The following is a 20899-nucleotide window of genomic DNA, read 5'->3' as shown; positions in this document are numbered from 1 at the left end:
AAGGAATTTAGTAGGATCCTTCTTTGCCTATTTTCCCTAATAGTTAATATAGTAGTGGAATTAGTTGCTCTTTAAATGTTTGGTAGAATTCACTTGTAAATCTGTCTAGTCCTGGGGATTTTTTTCTTAGCGAGTTCATTGATGGCTTGTTCAATTTCTTTCTCTAAAATGAGATAATTTAAGTATTCTATTAATCTGGGCAATTTACATTTTTGGTAAACATTCCTCCAAAAAGCTCCTAATTATTGCTTTAATTTCCTTTTCACTCGTGGTGAATTCACCCTTTTCATTTTTGATTCTGATAATTTGGTCTTCTTCTTTCTTTTTGAAAATTAAGTTAACCAAAGGCTTATCTATTTTATTATTATTATTATTATTTTTTTTTACAAAACCAGCTCTTAGTTTTATTTATTAGTTCAGTAGTTTTCTTACTTTCAATTTTATTAATCTTTCCTTTGATTTTCAGGACTTCCTATTTGGTGTTTAATTGAACTGAGAATTTTTAATTTGTTCTTTTTTGTTATTTTAGTTGCATGCTCAATTAACTGATTTGATTGATTTAAGCTTTTAGAGATAAAATTTCTCCTAAGAACTACTTTGGCTACATCCCATAAGCTTTGATATGTTGTCTCATTATCATCATTCTCTTTAATAGAATTATTGATTGTTTCTGTGATTTGTTATTTGACCTACTCAATTCTTCAGGATTAGATTATTTAGTTTCCAATTAGTTTTTAGTCTATCTTTTTCTTGGACCTTTATTATATGTAATTTTTGTTGCATCATGATCTGAAAATGATGAATTTAATATTTCTGCCTTTCTGCATCAGATTGTGGGTTTTTTATGCCATAGTACCTGGTCAGTTTTTTTTGTGTAGGTATCACGTATTGCTGAGAAAAAGGTATTTTCCTTTCTATCCCTATTCAATTTTCTCCAGAGATTTACCATATCTAACTTTTCTAAAATTCTATTCAACTACTTAACTTCCTTCTTGTTTATTTTGTGGTTAGATTTATTTAGTTCTGAGAAGGGGATGTTGAGGTCCCATACTAGTATAGTTTTGCTGTCTATTTCTTCCTGTAACTCACGTAACTTCTCTTCTAAGAATGTGGATACTATACCATTTGGTGCATATATGTTTATTATTGATATTACTTCATTGTTTGTGGTACCTTTTAGTAAGATGTTGTTTCCTTCTTTATCTCTTTTAGTTAGGTCTATTTTTCTTTGCTTTGTCTGAGATCTGGATTGCTACCCATGCTTTTTAAAAAAAATTTCAGCAGAAACATAATATATTCTGCTCTAGTTTTTTTTTTTACTCTGTGTATATCTCTCTGCTTCTAAGTTATATTAAGCTGGAAAATTGTATCTTTTGGTAGGTTATTTTGCTCTAGAATCCATTGAGAGGCTTGATTTAATATTGTTTCTGAGGGAAACTGTGGAGAACTCAGGCAACTTCCTGGCTTCTCTCTGCCTTCTTGGCTCTGCCTCCCAACAAAGTTGCTTTTGAGGATTTATTTTGTAGGCTGCTCCTCTGCTGTTGTTCAATTATTAACTGAAGACATATTAATTGTTCTAATTAGTCTCTGCTGATCCCCTACTGTTTTCCAAGTAAACCTTCATGGTATCGGCAAATTGGGATAGTTTTATCTCCTCTTTATACATGCTGACTCACATTATTTTATTCTTTTTTTTTATTACTAATGCTAGTATTTTTTCCAGAACTATATCAAATAATAGTGGAGAGAATGGGCATCCTTGCTTTACACCTGTATTATTTAGGAAAGCTTCAGTGTATCCCTATTATATATGATGTTTGCTTTTGGTTTTAGATAGATACTTTTTATAATATTAAAAAGGTCCCTCTATGTTTATACTAGGGTTATTTTTTGTTGTTGCCACATATATGAGTGTTATACTTTGTCAAAAGCTTTTTCCAAATCACTTGAAATAATCACATAGCTTTAGATGTTTTTGTTTTGAATATGATTAATTATTCTGGTTGTTTTTCTAATGTTGAACCATCTAGCATTCCTGACAAAATCCAACTTAGTCATGATGAAATAGTTTTTGGGAAGAATTACTGTATTCTATGTGAAGAATTTTACTTAAGAATTTTGAATTGATATTGGTTAATGACATTGGTCTATAGTTCTTTTGTGTTTTATCCTTCCTTGGTATTAGGACTATATTTATCTCATTAAAGGAGTCCTGTAATGTGCTTTCTTTCTCAATTTTTAAAGAAGTATTTGTTTAGCATTGGTATTCACTGTTCTTTAAACATTTGACAGAAATGTTCTATTCACTAAAAATTTATGTTACATGATCTTAACTGGACCCTCATCATAGGTAATCTTATTACATGTTGCCTATCAACAACTCACTATGTCTCTCTCCACAGAGAGAGAGAACCACCATGGTGCTTCCAAACCTTTTCGTTCCTCTTCAAACCTTCCATGGCTCCCATTCACCCAACACTCTCATCTGAGAACCTTGCCTCATATTTTACAGAAAAAAATTGAGGCCATTTGCCATGAACTTTCTTTTCTCCTCTCTTCCTCATCTCCTATTACTCAGATGCCTTCTGCCAATTTCTCCTCCTTCACCTCTCACTTCACACAATGAAGTGACCTTATCCTTAACAAAGGTAACCCTTCTACTTGTTCAAGCAATCCCATTCTATCCTGTTTCCTCCAATAGATTTCCTCATCTACGATCATCCCCACTTTTTCACTTATTTTCAATATCCCATTGTCTGCTGGATCATTTTCTAGTGCCTATGAATGTACCCATGTCTCCTCCATCTTGAAAACCCTGGCACTTGATCCTTCCATGCTTGCTAACTATTATCCTATTTATCTTCTGCCCTTTGTATCTAAAGTCCTTGAAAAAGGCATCTACATTGGTTGCCTCCACTTTCTCTTCTCCCACTCTCAACTTTGGATTACTCCCACCACCTGCTCCCTTTGCTTCTGCTTACCATGTTGACTAATGAAGCTGGAAAAAGTCACAAAACCAGGCTGAATAGATCTGCTACAAATTTATGTAATGTAATATCAGTTGGGCCCTCACTTTTTACCTCCCTTATTTATTTACTTTCCCACTCACCACAGAGGCTTTTTCAAAATTTTTCCTATCTTTTTATCTGTCCTCAAACCTCTTATAGCCTCTCTCTCTTCCCTCTTAGCTGAGAATGCAGCCACTTATTTCACTAAAAATAACAGGCCATTTGTTAAGAATTTCCTATTCTCCCCTCCTTCTCAACTCACAGAGATGCCTTCTGCAACTATCTTCTCCTTGCTTCTCACATAATGAAGTCACCCTTCTCCTTGCCAAGGCAAGCCCCACTACATGTATAAGTGATCCCATTCCAGCTCATCTTCTACAAGATTCTACCCTGTCTATCGTCTCTATTCTCTCCCTATTTCCCTAATGTCTACAAACATACCCATATCTCCCTCATCCTTAAAAATTCCTCACTTGACCCATTTGTCCCCACTACCCATAATCCTATATCTTTCCTCCCTTTTGTGGCTAAACTTTGTGGCCATATTTGAACTCAAGTCTTCCTGACTCCACTTTATCCACTGTGCCACCTAGGTACTCACCTGACTCCTACTTTACTGACAAAACAAAGGTCATCTACTATGAGCTCCTTCTCTTTTCCATGCCACAATTAAAAATTTCTTAATATTATCCCCTCTACCCCCATGTAATGGTAATGGTAATTTGAAAAATCTTTCCCATCCCTTAATAAGCCTAAGAGAATTTGAAGATCTTCCCTGCCCCCTAATAGGTCGAATGTAATCACATGGAACCTGTGGTGGGAGGTGTTTGCTGAAGGGTGGAACAGAGCCCACTGGAAGCTGGGAGTCAGAGCAGTTAGATCTGGAGGGAGGAGAGGATACATCCAGGAGACAGTTAGGCTTGTGTTTGTGGGAAGGCTAAAGGATGGTGTGGTTCTCCATTGTGCTATGGTATATTAACTTCTTTGTTGCTATGATGGATTCAATTTCCTAGTGTTGGGATTTGGCTTTCTGGTGTCTGAATAAATGTTTGCTTCTGTCTTTATGGAGAGTCTGCTATATTTTGCAATTGAGAACTGTGCTGTCATATTCAGAGCTGCCATTGGCATTGTGAATATTGCATTGGTGCTATACTCCACCTCCCCGCCACTGCTCTACACTCTAAGGAAAAGTTGGTCTTTTCCTTGCCAATGCCAATCTCCCTCCATATGCACTTCATCCTACAGTTCCTCCTGTCTCACCTGGGAACTTGTCAAACTGATCATTCCTCCTTTTCTCATCTTCAATCTTACTGCCTACAAACATCTAAATTTACTCTATTAAAAAAAAATCTAGTTGACTCTGAAATCCCCTCAAGCTATTCTCATATATTTTCTTTGTTGTTTAGTTGCTTAGTAATGTTCAATGCTTCATGATCCCATAGATAATACGGTCCATGGGGTTTTCTTGACAAAGATACTGGAGTCGTTTCCCGTTTCCTTCTCCAGTAGATTAAGGCAAACAGAGATTAAATGACTTGTCCAGGGTCATAAAGCTAGTTAAGTGTCTGAGGCCAGATTAGAACCCTCATTACAGGCCCACTTCTCTATCCTCTGGGCCATATAGAAGCCTCTCTATTTTAATCTAAACTCCTAAATAGTTATCTATGCTAATTGCCTCCATTTCTCTGCTTCATTACTCACATTTCTATTCTTGGCAATCTGGCTTCTGACCATACATATCACTCTGCTCTCTCCAGCTGAACCAATGATTTCTTCAATAATAAACCCAGTGATCTTTTCTCTGTCCTCACCTTACTTGACCAATTTGTAGCTTTTGGCAATGTTGACCACTTCTTCTTCCAGGATACTCTTTCTTCCCTTACCCTTTAGGATATGACATTAAAGAGGCATCTGCTTTGCCTCAGCACCCTAAGGACCATAGAACTTTCCATCTGATTTGCAACTGGAACCTTCCCTAAGTGTGTCTCCCCCATTAGAATGTGAGATCCTTGAGCACAGGGGTTGGCTTACTTTCCTATTTGTATCCCCAAAGCTTAGCACAGTGCTTTGCACATAGTAAATGCTTAATAAATGCTTAATTCATTCATTTAGTTATTCATTCACTGATTTTCCTTTCTGTCTGAATGCTCTTTCTTACTCTCTTTTTAAGGATCATCATGCATTTCCCACCCATTAAATATGTGTGACATCCAGACTCTTTCTTAAGCCTTTTTCTCTTGGTGGTACAAGCAATTTCCATGAGTTCAATTATGATCTTTATATAGATGATTCCCTATGTCTATCGAGGGCAACATTATCCTTTCGTTACCTAGGTTCTTAATGTTAGCGTTATCTTGGACTCTCCTTTCTTCCATACCCTGATACCCAGTCAGTTGCTAAGTTTTGTCAATTCTGTTTCTACATCTCTCTGACTTCTTTTCACTCATATAACTAGCACCTAGGTCAGGCCCTCAGTAGCTCTTGCCTAGATGGTTATGTCTTCTTTATGTGTATCAAATCTCTTTTTTGTCCAACCCATTCTCCACACAGCTGCCAAATTAATATTTCTTTAAAATGGGCTTAATTATGTCACTCCTCTCCTTAAGAATCCTTAATGATCCCACTGACTGTTCTAGATATTTGATGTTCCACTCATTTACGCACTCTATGTCCTAACCACACTGGTCTACTAGCTGTCTCCTGAATGGAACATTCCACCTCCTTTCTTTTCATATGCTGTCTGTCCTTTATGTCTGGAATATGCTCCCTTCTTACCACTGCCTCCTAGGAATTAGAGCTCCCTTAAAAAGATTCAACTTTGCTGCCATGTACCACATAAAACCATTTGTAACTATATGTCCCCCTCCTGCCCACAATATTATTATATCTTGTAGTCTCCCCAGTGGAATTAAACTCATTAAGGGAAAAGATTTTTCATTTTTGTCTTATTAGTTCTCTTAATAAGTGTTTGTTGAATTGAATTGACTTGATGTGGGAAATTCCAGAGCTTTTACAGTAGACAGGAAATGCTTTCATTTGGCTGAAGTGCATGAAAGAGAGTAAAGTATTGTAAGAGAAAGGTAGAAAGGTAGCATGGTGTCAGACTGTGATGGCCCTTTAATTGCAGACAAAAGGTGGGTAAGTGACAATAATCATTTTAATGAATAGCATTCTACCTATTTTGCCACTTCCCTTGGGAAATAAGAAGTCTTTGAGCTAACATGAATCAGTAAAGATTTGTTAAGGGCTTACTTTATACCAGTTGCTATGTTAAGCTCTGGAAATGAAAGGAAAAAATAAACAGTCCCTGACCTCAAAGACCTTACATTCTAGTGAGAGATATAACATAAACATAAATTGGTCCACAAAAATAAATATAAAGGAGATAGAAGATACAGGAAAAGATATTGTAAGTTGAATCTTATTCCCATAGAGCAATGGTATGACTATGGGTTATGTTTCTGACAAAGGGCTGATATCTAACACGTTACAGAAATGATCGCTAACACCACATGACATTAACTACAAATGATGTCCTATCTAATATACAGCTTTCTAAAGAATAGAAAAATCAGTAAAGACAATACAGAAACCAATCATAATATAAAGTTAATTAATATGAAAAATATCATAGAAAGGCAGTGTCTTATAGTCAACAGAAGGCCAATCTTGAAGAAAGAATTGGGTTCGGCTTTTGCATCTGGCACACCAGACACAGTGCATCTGATATACTAGCTGTGTGATCATTGGCAATTATTTATTTATCTCTAGGGTTCTCCATGCAACTTTGCTTTGGGGGTGGAAGGTTCCATGTTGAGAATTCCCTACACTGATGAAATGAGAAGTTCAGATCTAATATGATATATGCTTTGTCATATATAAAGTTTCCTATAACTTCATATTTTTACTTCAGCAAATTGGGAGGCATGAGAATGAAGGCCTTCCAAATCAGAGACCTTTTAGAAAATTTTTGATGGTTATCCTTGACGAAACTTTTTATGAGGTTTAAGGCTATGTAGCAGCAAACTGAAGCCAAGGGAGATTCGCATGGTGTGGTGCTAGCTGTGGTGGTGAATGAAGATCCATTGAAAAACCATATGTTAGCCATTTAAATTGTTACTGAATAACAGAAAATCTACCCACCAACCCCACTTATTTTGTGTATAACCTCAAGGAAAGTTCAGAAGTGAAGTATGTAAAATTACAACTTACCTGATTCTTGACTAGAAGAAAGCATGATACATTGTAAGGGAGACTGCATTAAGTTATTAGAAAACTGTAAATCCCAGTGAGCAGATACACAGTAATTTGAATTTGGAATCAGAGAGTCAATTATGGTAGTTATGTTTTCTCTGTCATCCATTTCAACTGTTAGATCCTGAAATGAAAACCAATATTTACCTTTAAAATAGGTTTATTATGAACATAATATGGAACATCAATATAGTTAATTAAATTTGATTTGCCACTACTTTATTATTAAATGACAATTTCAATACATAAAATGTCAGAACAATTTTTCTATAATTTCCTCTAAGTTTCCATCAGGACTTTTGTTCTATTTATTCCCATTTTTCATTTTACATGGTCATATATACTTCCTCTGTTTTTTTTAACAATATTATTTCTCATACCTGATCTTAATTCATTACAGTATTACATTACATCAATGTCACACAATTTAATTAAGCATTCCCCTGTTTTTTTTGATAATTAGGTTGTTTCTATTTTTTTCCAATTACAAGTGATGCTGCCTTGAAAATCTATGAAGAAGGAGCTCTTTAAAAAAATAACTTTCAAGGTATATTTCCAACAAATTCATTGTTGGGATAAAAATTGTTAATATTTTTGTAACTTTTAATATTGCCATATTGGTTTCCAAAAGATTGTAATTTAAGCTTTGTAATTCCACCAGTACAACTTCACTAACTCTGAGTTGTTTTTAAATTTTTTTTTGCTTTTTTTTTGGGGGGGGGAGGGCAATTGGGGTTAAGTAACTTGCCCAAGTTTACACGGCTAGTATTTTTGTGTGGGTGTTAAGTGTCTGAGGCCAGAACCGAACTCGGGTCCTCCTGACTCTGGGGCCGAAGCTCTACTCACTGTGCCCCTTAATTATTTCTGCAAATTTTATAGGGGTGAGTTATTTTAATTTAAAGTTATTTAAATTTAAATCACTTTAATTATTAGTGAAGTTGAATGTTTTTCAAGAGACTTAACTATATGACTTTTCTCTTTTGAAAAGTTGATTCAAGTCAAATAAACAAATATTTATTAATCTCTTGTTTGGTCATAAATTCTTCCCTTCTCCATAGATCTGACAGATAAACTATTCCTTGTTCTCCTAATTTACTTATGGTATTGCTCTTTATATCTAAATTATGTATCCACTTTGATTTTTCCTTGGTATATCATGTGAGATGTTGGTGTATACCTAGTTTCTGCCATACTATTTTCTAGTTTCCCCAGCATTTTTGTCAAGTAGTGAATTCTTACTCCAGAAGCTAGAGTTTTGGGGTTTATCAAACATTAGATTACTATAGTCATTTACTGCTGTGCTTTATGTACCTAATCTATTCCATTGATCCAGCACTCTCTTTCTTAGCCAGTACCAAAGAATTTTGATGATTGTCTCTTTATAATATAGTTTTAGATCTGGTACTGCTAAGTCACCTTCCTTTGCATTTCTCTCCATTATTTCCCTTGATATTTTTGACCTTTTGTTCTGCCAGATGAATTTTGTTATGATTTTTTTCTAGTTCTATAATTTTTTGACAGTGTGATTGGTATGGTACTGAATAAATTAATTTAGGCAGAATTGTCATTTTTATTATATTAGCTCAGCCTACCCATGAGCAATTTATATTTTTCCAACTGTTTAGATAAGACTTTATTTGTATGAAACGTGTTTTAACAATTGTGTTCATATAGTTCCTGGGTTTGTCTTGGCAGCTAGACTCTCAAGTATTTTATATTGTCTAGTTATTTTTAATGGAATTTCTCTTTCTCTTGCTGCTGGGTTTTGTTGGTTATATAAATAAATGCTGATGACTTATGTGGGTTTATTTTATATTTTGTGACTTTTCTAAAGTTCTTAGTTATTTCAAGTAGTTTTTTTACTTGATTCTCTAGGATTCTCTAAGTATACCATTATATCATTTGCAAAGAGTAATTGTTTTATTTCTTCATTACCTATTTTAATTCCTTCAATTTCTTTTTCTTCTTTTATTGCTAAAGCTAACATTTCTAGTACAATATTGAATAACAGTGGTGATAATGAATACTCTTTTTAGAAACCTGATCTTACTGGAAGGTATCTAGCTTATTCCCATCAAATATAATGCTTGCTGGTGGTTTTAGATTGATACTACTTATCATTTTAAGGAAAGCTCCCTTTATTCCTATATTCTTTAGTGTTTTTTAATAGGAATGGGTGCTGTGTTTTGTCACAAGATTTTCATCATTTATTGAAATATGATTTCTGTTGGTTTTGTTTTTGATATGATCAATTTTGCTGATAATTTTTGTAACACTGCATTCCTGGCATAACTCCCACCTGGTCATAGTGTATTATCCTCATGATAAGTTGCTGTAATCTCTTTGCTATTATTTTATTTAAAAATTTTGCATCAATATCCACTAGTGAAATTGGTCTATAATCTTCTGTTTGGCTCTTCCAGATTTAGGTATCAGCCCCATATTTGTGTCATAAAAGGAATTTGGTAGGACTTCTTCTTTGCCTATTTTCCCAAATAGTTAATATAGTAGTGGAATTAGTTTCTCTTTATATGTTTGGTGGAATTAATTTGTAAATCTGTCTGGTCCTGGGGATTTTTCTTAGGGAATTCACTGATGTCTTGTTCAATTACTTTCTCTAAAATGGGGTAATTTAAGTATTCTATTTCCTATTCTATTAATCTGGGCAATTTACATTTTTTTGTAAATATTCATCCATTTCATTTAGATTGTCAGATTTATTGGCACAGAATTGGGCAAAATAGCTCCCAATTATTGCTTTAATTTCCTCTTCATTGGTGGTAGTCTTTCATTTTTGATACTGGTAATTTGTTTTTCTTCTTTCCTTTTGAAAATTAAATTAACCAAAGGCTTATCTATTTTATTATTTTTTTCATAAAATAAGCTCTTAGTTTCATTTATTAGTTCAGTAGTTTTCTTACTTTCAATTTTATTAATATCTCCTTTGATTTTCAGGATTTCCTATTTGGTGTTTAATTGAGGATTTAAAATTTTTTTCTCCTAGTTTTTTTTGTTGCATGCCCAATTCATTTATTTGTTCTTCCTCTATTTTATTGATGTAAGCATTTAGAGAAATAAAATTTTTCCTCAGTACAGTTTTGGCTGCATTCCATAAATTTTGGCATATTGTCTCATTATTGACATTCTCTATGATGAAATTATTGGCTGTTTTTAAAGATTTGTTTTTTGAGCCACCCTTTCTACTTATGACTAGATTACTTAGTTTCCAATTAGTTTTCAATCTATTTTTCCATAACCCTTTAGTACATGCAATTTTTGTTGCAGCATGAGTTGAAAAGGATGGATTTAATATTTCTGCCTTCCTGCATTGGATCATGAGGTTTTTATGATCTAATACATGTTCAATTTTGGTGTAGGTGTCATGTACTAGTGAGAAAAAGGCATATTCCTTTCTATCCCCATTCACTTTTTTTCAGAGGTCTATCACCTTTAACTTTTGTAAAATTCTATTAACCTCCTTTACTTCTTTCTTGTTTATTTTGTGGTTAGATTTATCTAGTGCTGAGTGGGGAAGGTAGAAATCCCCCAATAGTACAGTTTTACTGTCTATTTCCTCTTGTAACATTTAGCTTCTCCTTTAGAAATTTGGATACTATACATTTGTTGCATATATATATTTAGCATTGATATTACTTCATTGTTTATGGTACCTTTTAGCAGGATGTAGTTTCTTTCTCTGTTTCTTTTAATTAGGTCTGCTTTTGCTTTTCCTTTGTCTGAGGTCATGATTGCTACCCCCATTTTTTTTTAACTTCAGATGAAGCACAATATATTCTGCTCCAGCCTTTTACCTTTATTCTGTGTGCGTCTCTCTGCTTCAGATGTGTTTTTGTAAACAACATACTTAAGGATTCTGGTTTTTAATCCACTCTGCTAATACTTACTTCCATTTTATGGAAGAGTTCACCCCATTCACATTCACGGTTATAATTACTATTTATTTCTCTCCATCCTATTTTCCCCATTTATATTTTTCTCTTTCTCTCCTTTTAGCTTGTCCCTCCCCCCCAATATTTTGCTTTTGACCACTGCCTCCCTCAATCTGCTCTTCTTTCTCTCAGCCCCCCTTTCTTTTCCTCTTCCCCTCCTACTTCCCTAAAAGTAATATAGGTATCTATATCAAACTGAATGTGTATATTATTCCCTCTTTGAGCCAAATATGATGCAAGTAAGGTTCAAACAATGCTTACTTCCTCCCCCTTCTTTCCCTCTACTGTAATAGGTCTTTTACACCTTTTTACATCATGTAATTTACCCTATTTTGCCTCCCCTTTCCACTTCTCCCAGTACAATCCTTTTGTTCACCCTTAAATTTTTTTTTTAATATCATCACATCAAAGTCAACTTATACCTGCACAAACACTCTATCTATGTAAATACTATTTCTAACTGGCCTAATATACAATTCTCAAGAGTTACAAGTATCACCTTCTCATGCAGGATTGAAAACATTTCACCTTATTGAAAAACATATTTTTCTTTCCTTTCCTTTTTATCCTTCTTTTGAGTCCTGTATTTGAAAACTGAATTTTCTGTTCAACTGTGGTCTTTCCATCAGGAAGGTTTGAAAATTCCCTATTTCATTGAATGTCCATCTTCTACCCTGAAAGATCATGCTCAATTTTGCTCAGTGGTTGATTCTTGGTTGTAATCCTAGCTCCTTTGCCCTCAGGAATATCATATTCCAAGTCCTTTGATCCTTTAATGTAGAAGCTGCTAAGTCCTATGTAATCCTGACTGTGGCTCCTTGATATCTGAATTGCTTCTTGCTGCTAAAAGTATTTTCTTCTTGACCTGAGAGTTGTGGAATTTTGCTATAATATTCCTTGAAATTTTCTTTTTGGGATCTCTTTCAGAACGTGATTGGTGGATTATTTCAATAAATATTTTACCTTCTGGTACTAGGACAGCAGGGCAATTTTCCTTGATTGTTTCTTTAAATATGTTGTTCAGGCTCTTTTTTTTAACTATGGCTCTCAGGTAGCACATTAAGTCTTAAATGATCTCTCCTGGATCTATTTTCCAACTCAGGTGTTTTTTCCACAAGATTTTGTGGAAAGATTTCATTCATTTCCACAAGATTTTGAGTTACAAATCCTCTCCCCATCTTTTCCCTACCCACCACCCCAAAACAGTGATCCCAATGACTATCCCCTCCCCCAATCTGCTCTCTCCCATATCTTCCTGCATACCCCCTCCAACTTTCCAGTAGGGCATAGTGGATCTCCAGGCCCCAGTGCTTATACATCTCATTTCTCAGTTACATGTAAAATAATAATAATGATGAAAATAATAATATATTTTTAAACACTTGATTTTAAAACCTTGAACTACAGATCTTTCCCTTCCTCCCTAGTCACCCACCCTTACTGGGAAGATAAGCAATTCAATATAGGTTGTACATGTGTAGCTATGCAAAACATTTCCATAGTGGGTATATTTTGAAAGACTGACTATTATTTCCCTCCATCCTATCCCACCCCCACTTGTTCTATTCTCTACTTTTATCCTGTCTCTTTTCAAGAGTGGGTGCTTCCAACTTCCCTTCCCCCCAGCCTGCCCTCCCTACCATCATCCTCCCTCTCATCCCCTTCCCCCCTATTCTCCTGTAGGGTTAGATACTCTATTTAGTGTGTATGTCATTCCCTCCTTAAGCCAAATTCAATGAGAATAAGGTTGACTTATTCTCTTTTGCCTTCCTGTTCTTCCCCTCCATCGTAATAGTTTTCCCTTGCCTCTTCTATGAGATAATTTACCCCATTCTGTTTCTCCCCATCTCCTCTCATTATATTCTCTCACCTCTTAATTTCACCTTTTAAGTATCATCCCTTCCTATTCAATTGGTTCTGTGCTCTCTGTCTATGTATACCTGTACACATATATATATACACACTCACATATGTATTCACATGCCCATATACTCTCATATATAGACATATAAATGTATGTATACATACATATATACATATATATGTATGTATACATTTCTATTCCCTTCAACTATTCTCATACTGAGAAAAGTTTCATCAGTTACAATTACTGTTTTTCTGTATAGGAACATATATAGTTCAACTTTGATAAGTTCCATATGATTTCTTTTTCCAGTTTACCTTCTCATGCTTCTCTTGCTTCTTGTATCTGAATGTCAAATTTTCTATTCAACTCTGGTTTTTTCATCAAGAATGCTTGAAAGTCCTCTATTCCATTGAATGACTACATTTTCCCCTGAAACATGATTTGTTTGCTGGGTAGGTGATTCTTGGTTTTAATCCCAGCTCTTTTGCCCTCCAGAATATCATATTGAATATCCTTCAAACCCTCAGTGTAGAAGCTGCCAGATCCTGTGTTATCCTGCTTGTGTTTCCATAATATTAAAATTGTTTCTTCCTGGCTGCTTGTAATATTTTCTCCTTGATCTGGGAATTTTGGAACCTGGCTATAATATTCCTAGGAGTTTTCTTTTTGGGATCTTTTTCAGGAGGTGATTGGTGGATTCTTTCAACCTCTATATTGCCCTCTGGTTCTAAAACATCAGGGCAATTTTCCTTGAGAATTTCTTGAAGGATGATTTCTAGGTTCTTTTTTTGATCATGGCAATAATTTTTAAATTATCTCTCCTGGATCTATTTTCCAGGTCAGTGGTTTTTCCAATGAGATATTTCATGAGATATTATTGCCTTCTATTTTTTCATTTGTTTGGATCTATTTAACAGCATCTTGATTTCTCATAAAGTCACTAGCTTCCATTTGCTCCAATCTAATTCTGAAGGAATGATTCTCTTCAGTGAGCTTTTGAGATTTTTTTTTTCCATCTGGCCAATTTGACTTTTTAAGACATTCTTCTCCTCATTCTTTTGCCATTTGAGTTAGTCTATTTTTTTTTAACATGTTATTTTCTTCAGTCAGGTTGTTGACTCTCATTTCATAATTTTCTTGCATCATTCTCATTTCTCTTCCCAATTTTTCCTCCACTTCTCTTATTTGGTTTTCAAAATCCTTCTTAAGGTCCTCTATGGCCTGTAACCAGCTCATATTTTTCTTGGAAGCTTTTGGTTACAGGAATTCTGACTTCATTGTTTTCCTCCTGTTCCATGCTTTGATCCGTTTTGTCCCCCAAATAGGAGTCTAATGTTGGATTGCTCTGCTTGCTTTGCTTCCTATGCTTGCTCATGCTGCCACTCAATTACTTGACTTTTGAGCTTTTTGCCACAGTAGAACTCTGCTACCAGAGAGGGGAGCTTTGTACCCAATTGCTGTGGTTTTCACAGTTGCTAGAGCTATTAGTTGGGTGCCCTCTGTGAAGCCTCCACATGCTCTGGCAAGCTGGTCATGCACACCAGGACCTCCACCCTAGACAGTGATCCAGATCCAAGCAGGTTAAAGCAAGAGTGATTACACCTCAGACTGGTTGCTTGGTCCCCCTACAATCTGCAGGCCAGGAGCTGAAGCTGCCACGTGGCAGCCAGTGCTCAGCCACTTCTCCCTCCAGGGGGTAAAGGCTGGACCTCACTCCCAAACTCCCATTTCCCAAAGTCCACACCGCACTGACCTCTCACTTTGTTCTTAGCATCTATTCATTGATAATTCTGTAAACTGCCACAGCTGCTCGTGATCTGAAGTCCCTCCAGCTGGCAGCTGGTTGTGGCTGCCCTGAGGCTAAAACCTTCAGCTCATGTAGGGCTGGGCTCGGCTCCCAGAGTGCTGAGCTGGCCCCTTCCTCCTGGCCTGCCAGACTGTCTTCAGCCGGAAGTTAGCTTCTCTCTGTCATTTTGTGGGTTCTGTAGCTCCAAAGTTTGTTTAGAGTCATTTTTTACATGAATTGGAGGAGGTGGAAGCAGTAGCTGAGAGGAAGTCCTGTTTCTACTCTGCCATCTTGACTCTGCCCCCATCAGTTGTTTTTTAAATGAGGTATTTTACATTTTCTTCTATTCTTTCATTCTTTTGAGTTTGTTTGATCAAATCATCTTGATGTCTCAGAGTCATTAGCTTCCACTTGTCCAATTCTAATGATTTTTTTTTCAGTTAGCTTTTGTGCCTTCCTTTTCCATTTGGTCAATTCTTCTTTTTAAGGTGTTTTCTTTTTCTGGAGTGTTGACTTTTTTTTTCATTATTCTCTTGCATCACTCTCATTTTTTCCCCCAGTTTTCTTCTACCTTTCTTATCTGAAAATCAAATGAACTCCTTTTTTTTTTTCAGCTCTTCCAAGAGGATTTTTTGGGTTTGAAATCAGTTCATATTTCTGTATGAAGTGTTACATGTAGGCATTTTGAGATTATTCTCCTCTTCTAAGTTTGTGTTTTGATCTTCCCTGTCACTACAGTAACTTTCTATGATCAGGGTTTAAAAATTTTCTTTTAATTGATTTCCAGTCTATTTTATGACTTTTAAATTTGAGCTCTGCTCTTGGGGTATGGGGAATACTTTCCCAAGCTTCTTTCACTGGGGGCCAGGGGCCTGGTCACTGGCTTTCTGTGCTAGGGCCTCCGGGGCTGGTGGTTTGTCTACTGCTCTGGGGTGGTCAGGTCTACTTGTGCCTGCTGTGCCGGGGGTTCTAAGGCTGTTGGTTTGCCTTCTCTGCTGGGCTGGATGCCTCACAGCTGTCTTGTTGTGCCACGGGCCTGCTGGGCCAGGAACACAGGGTCTGGCTGCTGATCTGAGCTGTGGCTAAGAGCTTTGTACTGGCTTGCCTGGTTATCTACCATATGGGGTTGCACTCTCCTTTTACCCAAGTGAGACAGACTTTTCTTGAAGTTCTTCTAAGTTATCTTGGACTGGAAAATTGTTTTACTCTCTCTTTTTGTGGGTTCTGTGACTCCAGAATTTGTTTAGAGGCTTAATTTAAGGTTCTTTTGTGGGAAACCGGGGAGAACTTAGGCAACTTCTTGACTTTTCTCTGCCATCTTGGCTCTACTGATTCTTTGTCAAGTTTTAACTTCAATGTGGATGATTAAGAGCAATCAAGAAGGTGCTTAGAGAAAGAGGCTACAGGAGGGAAAGGAGATGGTCTGATCAAAGAATGCATATGCCAAGTGTGGTTAAGAACCTAGTCAGAAATAAGTCATTTCTTCCTTTATTAGGATCAGAAACTGCTATTAGACTTCTCTAAAGGTAGCTAGGAGGCACAATAGATAGAGAGCTGGGCCTGGAGTCAGGAAAACTCCTCTTTCTGAGTTAAAAATCAGACACTTATTAGCTGTGTGACCAAGGGCAAGTCACTTAACCCTATTTGACTCAGTTTTCTCATCTGTAAAATGAGCTAGAGAAGGAACTGCTAAACCATTCCAGTATCTTTGCCAAGAAACCTCCAAAAGTGGTCATGAAGAGTCAGTCACAACTGAAAAATAACTAAACAACAACAAAGATTACTTTATATATCTATCTACCATTCTCTTTGAATGTTAAGGTTTTTTTTTTTAGCATCTCCTCTTTATGACTTTCTTCTCTATTTCTGATAAAGTCAAACAAAATCAACCTTTCAGCTTCAGTGTCCTCATTTATAAAATGAGGATAATAATCTCACATAAGGTTGTTGTGAAGACAAAATTAGTTAAGCTATTTTGTATAAAGGTATATTGTAAAATATAAGATACTATATAAATGAGGGTTTTTTCCCCTTTTTTTGGAGGGGGGAAGTCAGGGCAACTGGGGTTAAGTGACTTGCCCAAGATCACAAGACTAGTTAAGTGTTAGGTGTCTGAGACCAGATTTGAACTCAGGTCCTCCTGACTCCAGGGCAGGTGCTCTATTCACTGTGCCACCTAGTTTGAGTTTTTTTTTTAAGATAGGAGGCATAAAGAGGCCTATAAAGGACAACTTTTAAATTATTTTAACATAATTCAGAGATGAGCTATAAAACTGGAAGGATTTTCACACTTCATTGTTACGCTGGGTAAATATAGTAAAACTATAATTACTTTTTTTTACTTTAATTTTTATTTATTTTTTAAAAGCAATCGGGGTTAAGTAACTTGCTCAAGGTTACATGGCCAGTTATTTCTGGGTGTGGTGCTAAGTATCTGAGCCCGGATTTGATTCCCAGGTCATCCAGACACTGGAGCCGGTGCTCTTACTCGCTGAGCCACCTGACTGCCCCTAAGCAATTAGGGTTAAGTAACTTGATCAAGGTTACACGGCCAGGTGTTTCTGGGTGGGTAATAAGTGTCTGAGCCCGGATTCAATCCACATGTCATCCCGACGCTGGAGCCGGTGCTCTTACTTGCTGTGCTACCTGGCCACCCCACTGTAATTACTTTTCAAACTGACTTACAGATTTAATGCAATATAAATTAATTATTTTTAAAACTTTTTTTGGGGGGTCTAAACTTATATTTTAAAAAGTCTGGGGAGTTCCAGTTGCAGAAATTCCTTTAACAAAGCAGACTGGGAACTCCTTTGCAACATAATCTTAGAATTGCCTGGAGTCACCAAGAATTTAAGGAACATATGCATGGGCACATGACTAGCATGTAAAAAGCAAAACTTGAGCCCAGATCTTCTGAACTATAAGGTTGGTTCTCTATTATGCTATGATGCCATTCTAAGTACCAACAGTTTTTTTTTTTTATAAAATTGGTATTCATTAGTAAGAAAAAATTTTAAAAAATCAATAATCTAAATATATTTTTAAATGGAAGAAAAAGTAATAAATTTGTCTCAACTATGGAAAGAAGAATCATCTCATTAATTGATCAAACAAGAAATTACTGGGGACAAAAATGATGAGTTTGATCATAAGAAGATAAAAGGCCTCTGAAAAACAAAACACAATATCATAAAATTTAAAGAAAATAAATGACATTCAGATAACGTACCAAATATGATATTTTCTCTAGTCCTCATAACCAAAGCCTTTCCAAAACAGGAATTATGAACAAAAGTTAAGACAACTGTATCTCTGTGTTTGAAGACATCAAGAACTCTAACTGATGAATTAAAAATAGAGGAAGCTCATCTTTAATCCCTCCCCAGTGGCTAACACATTCTCGGAAATCTGAACAAGCCAAATAAGCTTGCAACAGCCTCTTTACTGTCTAATACAAGAAAACTCAGTTAAAGACCTTGAGCACCAACCAATAAACCAACAGGAAAGATATTAACACCAAAAGGTAAGGGGGACTCCAGGGCATATGAGTCCAAATACCACTGAATAAGTATTGCAACACAAAGGAAACTGAATGACTCTGGATGTGCAGAGGCCATTGGATTCTCAAGACAGCAGGGAATCACAACAGAATGTTCCTCAATGGTTTAAGAGAGAAATAAGAATTGTGAAGGCAGAATTTGTGACCTGAACATCAGAAAAATCAGCATATGAGTCCACAGAGGCAAGTCTCACCGTAACTAATTGGGAATGCAAATTAACTAAAGTGAAAGAAAGTGGAAGAATAGGAACCAAAAGCATTACAAGAAATTATGTTCTCTATACAAACAAAAATCTCTTTTTTTTCTTAAGCAATTGGGGTTAAGTAACTTGCTCAAGGTACATGGCCAGTTATTTCTGGGTGTGGTGCTAAGTATCTGAGCCTGGATTCGATCCCAGGTCATCCCGACTCTGGGGCTGGTACTCTTACTCACTGCGCTACCACAAAAATCTTTTTAAAAAAATTACATATTTTAAATTTTAAACATTAATTTCCATGAGATCTTTAGTTACAATTTTTTCTCCCTGTCTTTTCCCTACCCCCACCCCAAAATAGCAAGCCTACTGAATACCCCTTCCCCCAATCTGTTCTCTCTTACATCATTCCCATTCATCCCCCTAACTTTTTAGTAGGGCAAGATGGGTTTCTATACCCTAGTACCTATATATCTTATTTTCCAGTTGCATGTAAAAAAAACCAACAAATTTTTAAACATTTGTTTTTAAAACTTTGAGTTCCAGATTTTTTTTCCCCTTCTTCTCTCTTCACCCACCTCCACTGTGGAGATAAGGAATTCAATATAGATTGTACATGTGTACCCACATCATTTCCACAGAAGTTATATAGTGAAAGACTAACTATATTTTCCTCCATCCTATCCTGTCCTCCACTTAATGTATTTTCTCCTTTGACCCTGTCTCTTTTCAAAAATGTTTGCTTTTAACTACCCTCTCCCCCAATCTGCCCTCCCTTCTATCCTCCCCCCTCTTATCCCCTTCCCCTCTACTCTCCTGTAGGGTAAAACACCCTATTGACTGTGTATGTTATTCTCTCCTTAGGCCAAATTCAATGAGAATCAGGTTGTCCCATTCCCTTTCACCTTCCTGCTCTTCCCCTCCATTGTAACAGTTTTCTCTTGCCTCTTTTATATGAGATAATTTACCCTACTCTATTGTTCCCTTTCTTCTCCCAATAAATTCTTCTCTCACCCCTTATTTTTATTTTTTAGATAGCATTCCTTCATATTCAACTCATCCTGTGCCCTCTGTCTATGAACATACAAATGCCCACACTCACATATATTTGTATATACATACATCCTCCTTTACATACATATATATGTATTTATATATATATATATATACATATATATATACACATATATATTCCCTTCAACTGTCTTCATACTGAGAAAAGTCTCATGAATGACAATTATCATTTTTCCATGCAGGAATGTACATAGTTCAACTGTAATAAGTTCCTTATGATTTCTTTATACTATTTACCTTCTCATGCTTCTCTTGCTTCTTGTATTTGAAAGCCAAATTTTCTGTTCAGCTCTGGTTTTTTCATCAAGAATGCCTGAAAGTCCTCTATTTCATTGAATGACCATATTTTCCCCTGTAGCACTATACTCAGTTTTGCTGGGTAGGTGATTCTTGGTTTTATTCCTAGCTCCTTTGACCTCTGGAATATCATATTCCAAGCCCTTCAATTTCTTAATGTCGAAGCTGCTAGAACTTATGTTATCATGATTGTGTTTCCACAATACTCAAATTGTTTCTTCCTGACTGCTTGCAATATTTTCTCTTTGACCTGGGAACTCTGGAATTTGGCTATAATATTCCTAGGAGTTTTCTTTTTGGGATCTTTTTCAAAAGGTGATCAGTGAATTCTTTCAATTTCTATTTTGCCCTCTGGTTCTAGAATATCAGGGCAATTTTGCTTGATAATTTCTTGAAAGATGGTGTCTAGGCTCTTTTTTTGATCATGGCTTTCAGGTATTCCAATAATTTTTAAATTATCTCTCCTGGATCTATTTTCCAGGTCAGTGGTTTTTCCAATGAGATATTTCACATTGCCTTCTATTTTTTCATTTTTTTGGATCTGTTTTATAGTATCTTGATTTCTTATAAAGTCATTAGCTTCCAATTGCTCCAATCTAATTTCTGAAGGAGTTATTCTCTTCAGTGAGTCTTTGAAATTCCTTTTCCATCTGGCAGATTCAGCTTTTTAAAGCATTCTTCTCCTCATTGGCTTTTTGGGCCTCTTTTGCCATTTGAGTTAGTCAATTTTTTAAGGTATTATTTTCTTCAGTGTATTTTTGGGTCTCCTTTAGCAGGCTGTTGGCTTGCTTTTCATGATTTTCTTGCATCATTCTCATTTCTCTTCCCAATTTTTTCTCCACTTCTTTTATTTTGGTTTCAAAATCCTTCTTGAGCTCCTCAATGGCCTGTAACCTATTCATATTTTTCT

At 35.9% G+C, this 20899-nt stretch overlaps 1 protein-coding gene across 2 annotated transcripts in view; it reads right to left on the bottom strand.

Annotated features, from left to right (window-relative positions):
• IL10RB (interleukin 10 receptor subunit beta) overlaps nt 1-20899 on the bottom strand; it is a 147942-nt gene that overhangs the window by 99332 nt on the left and 27711 nt on the right. For both annotated transcript variants that reach the window (XM_069074918.1, XM_069074922.1), the window contains exon 7: nt 7221-7386. In XM_069074918.1, coding sequence (XP_068931019.1) covers nt 7221-7386 — 166 coding nt within the window. The remainder of the gene's footprint in view (nt 1-7220; nt 7387-20899) is intronic.

The sequence above is a fragment of the Petaurus breviceps genome, unplaced genomic scaffold (assembly GCF_028583685.1).
Source record: "Petaurus breviceps papuanus isolate PSGF00001 unplaced genomic scaffold, PetGlider_PUasm1.0 90897, whole genome shotgun sequence".
In the NCBI taxonomy this organism is placed as follows: domain Eukaryota; kingdom Metazoa; phylum Chordata; class Mammalia; order Diprotodontia; family Petauridae; genus Petaurus; species Petaurus breviceps.
The sequence above is the reverse complement of the archived record's forward strand: the minus strand, read 5'-3'. Positions and strand labels throughout refer to the sequence as shown.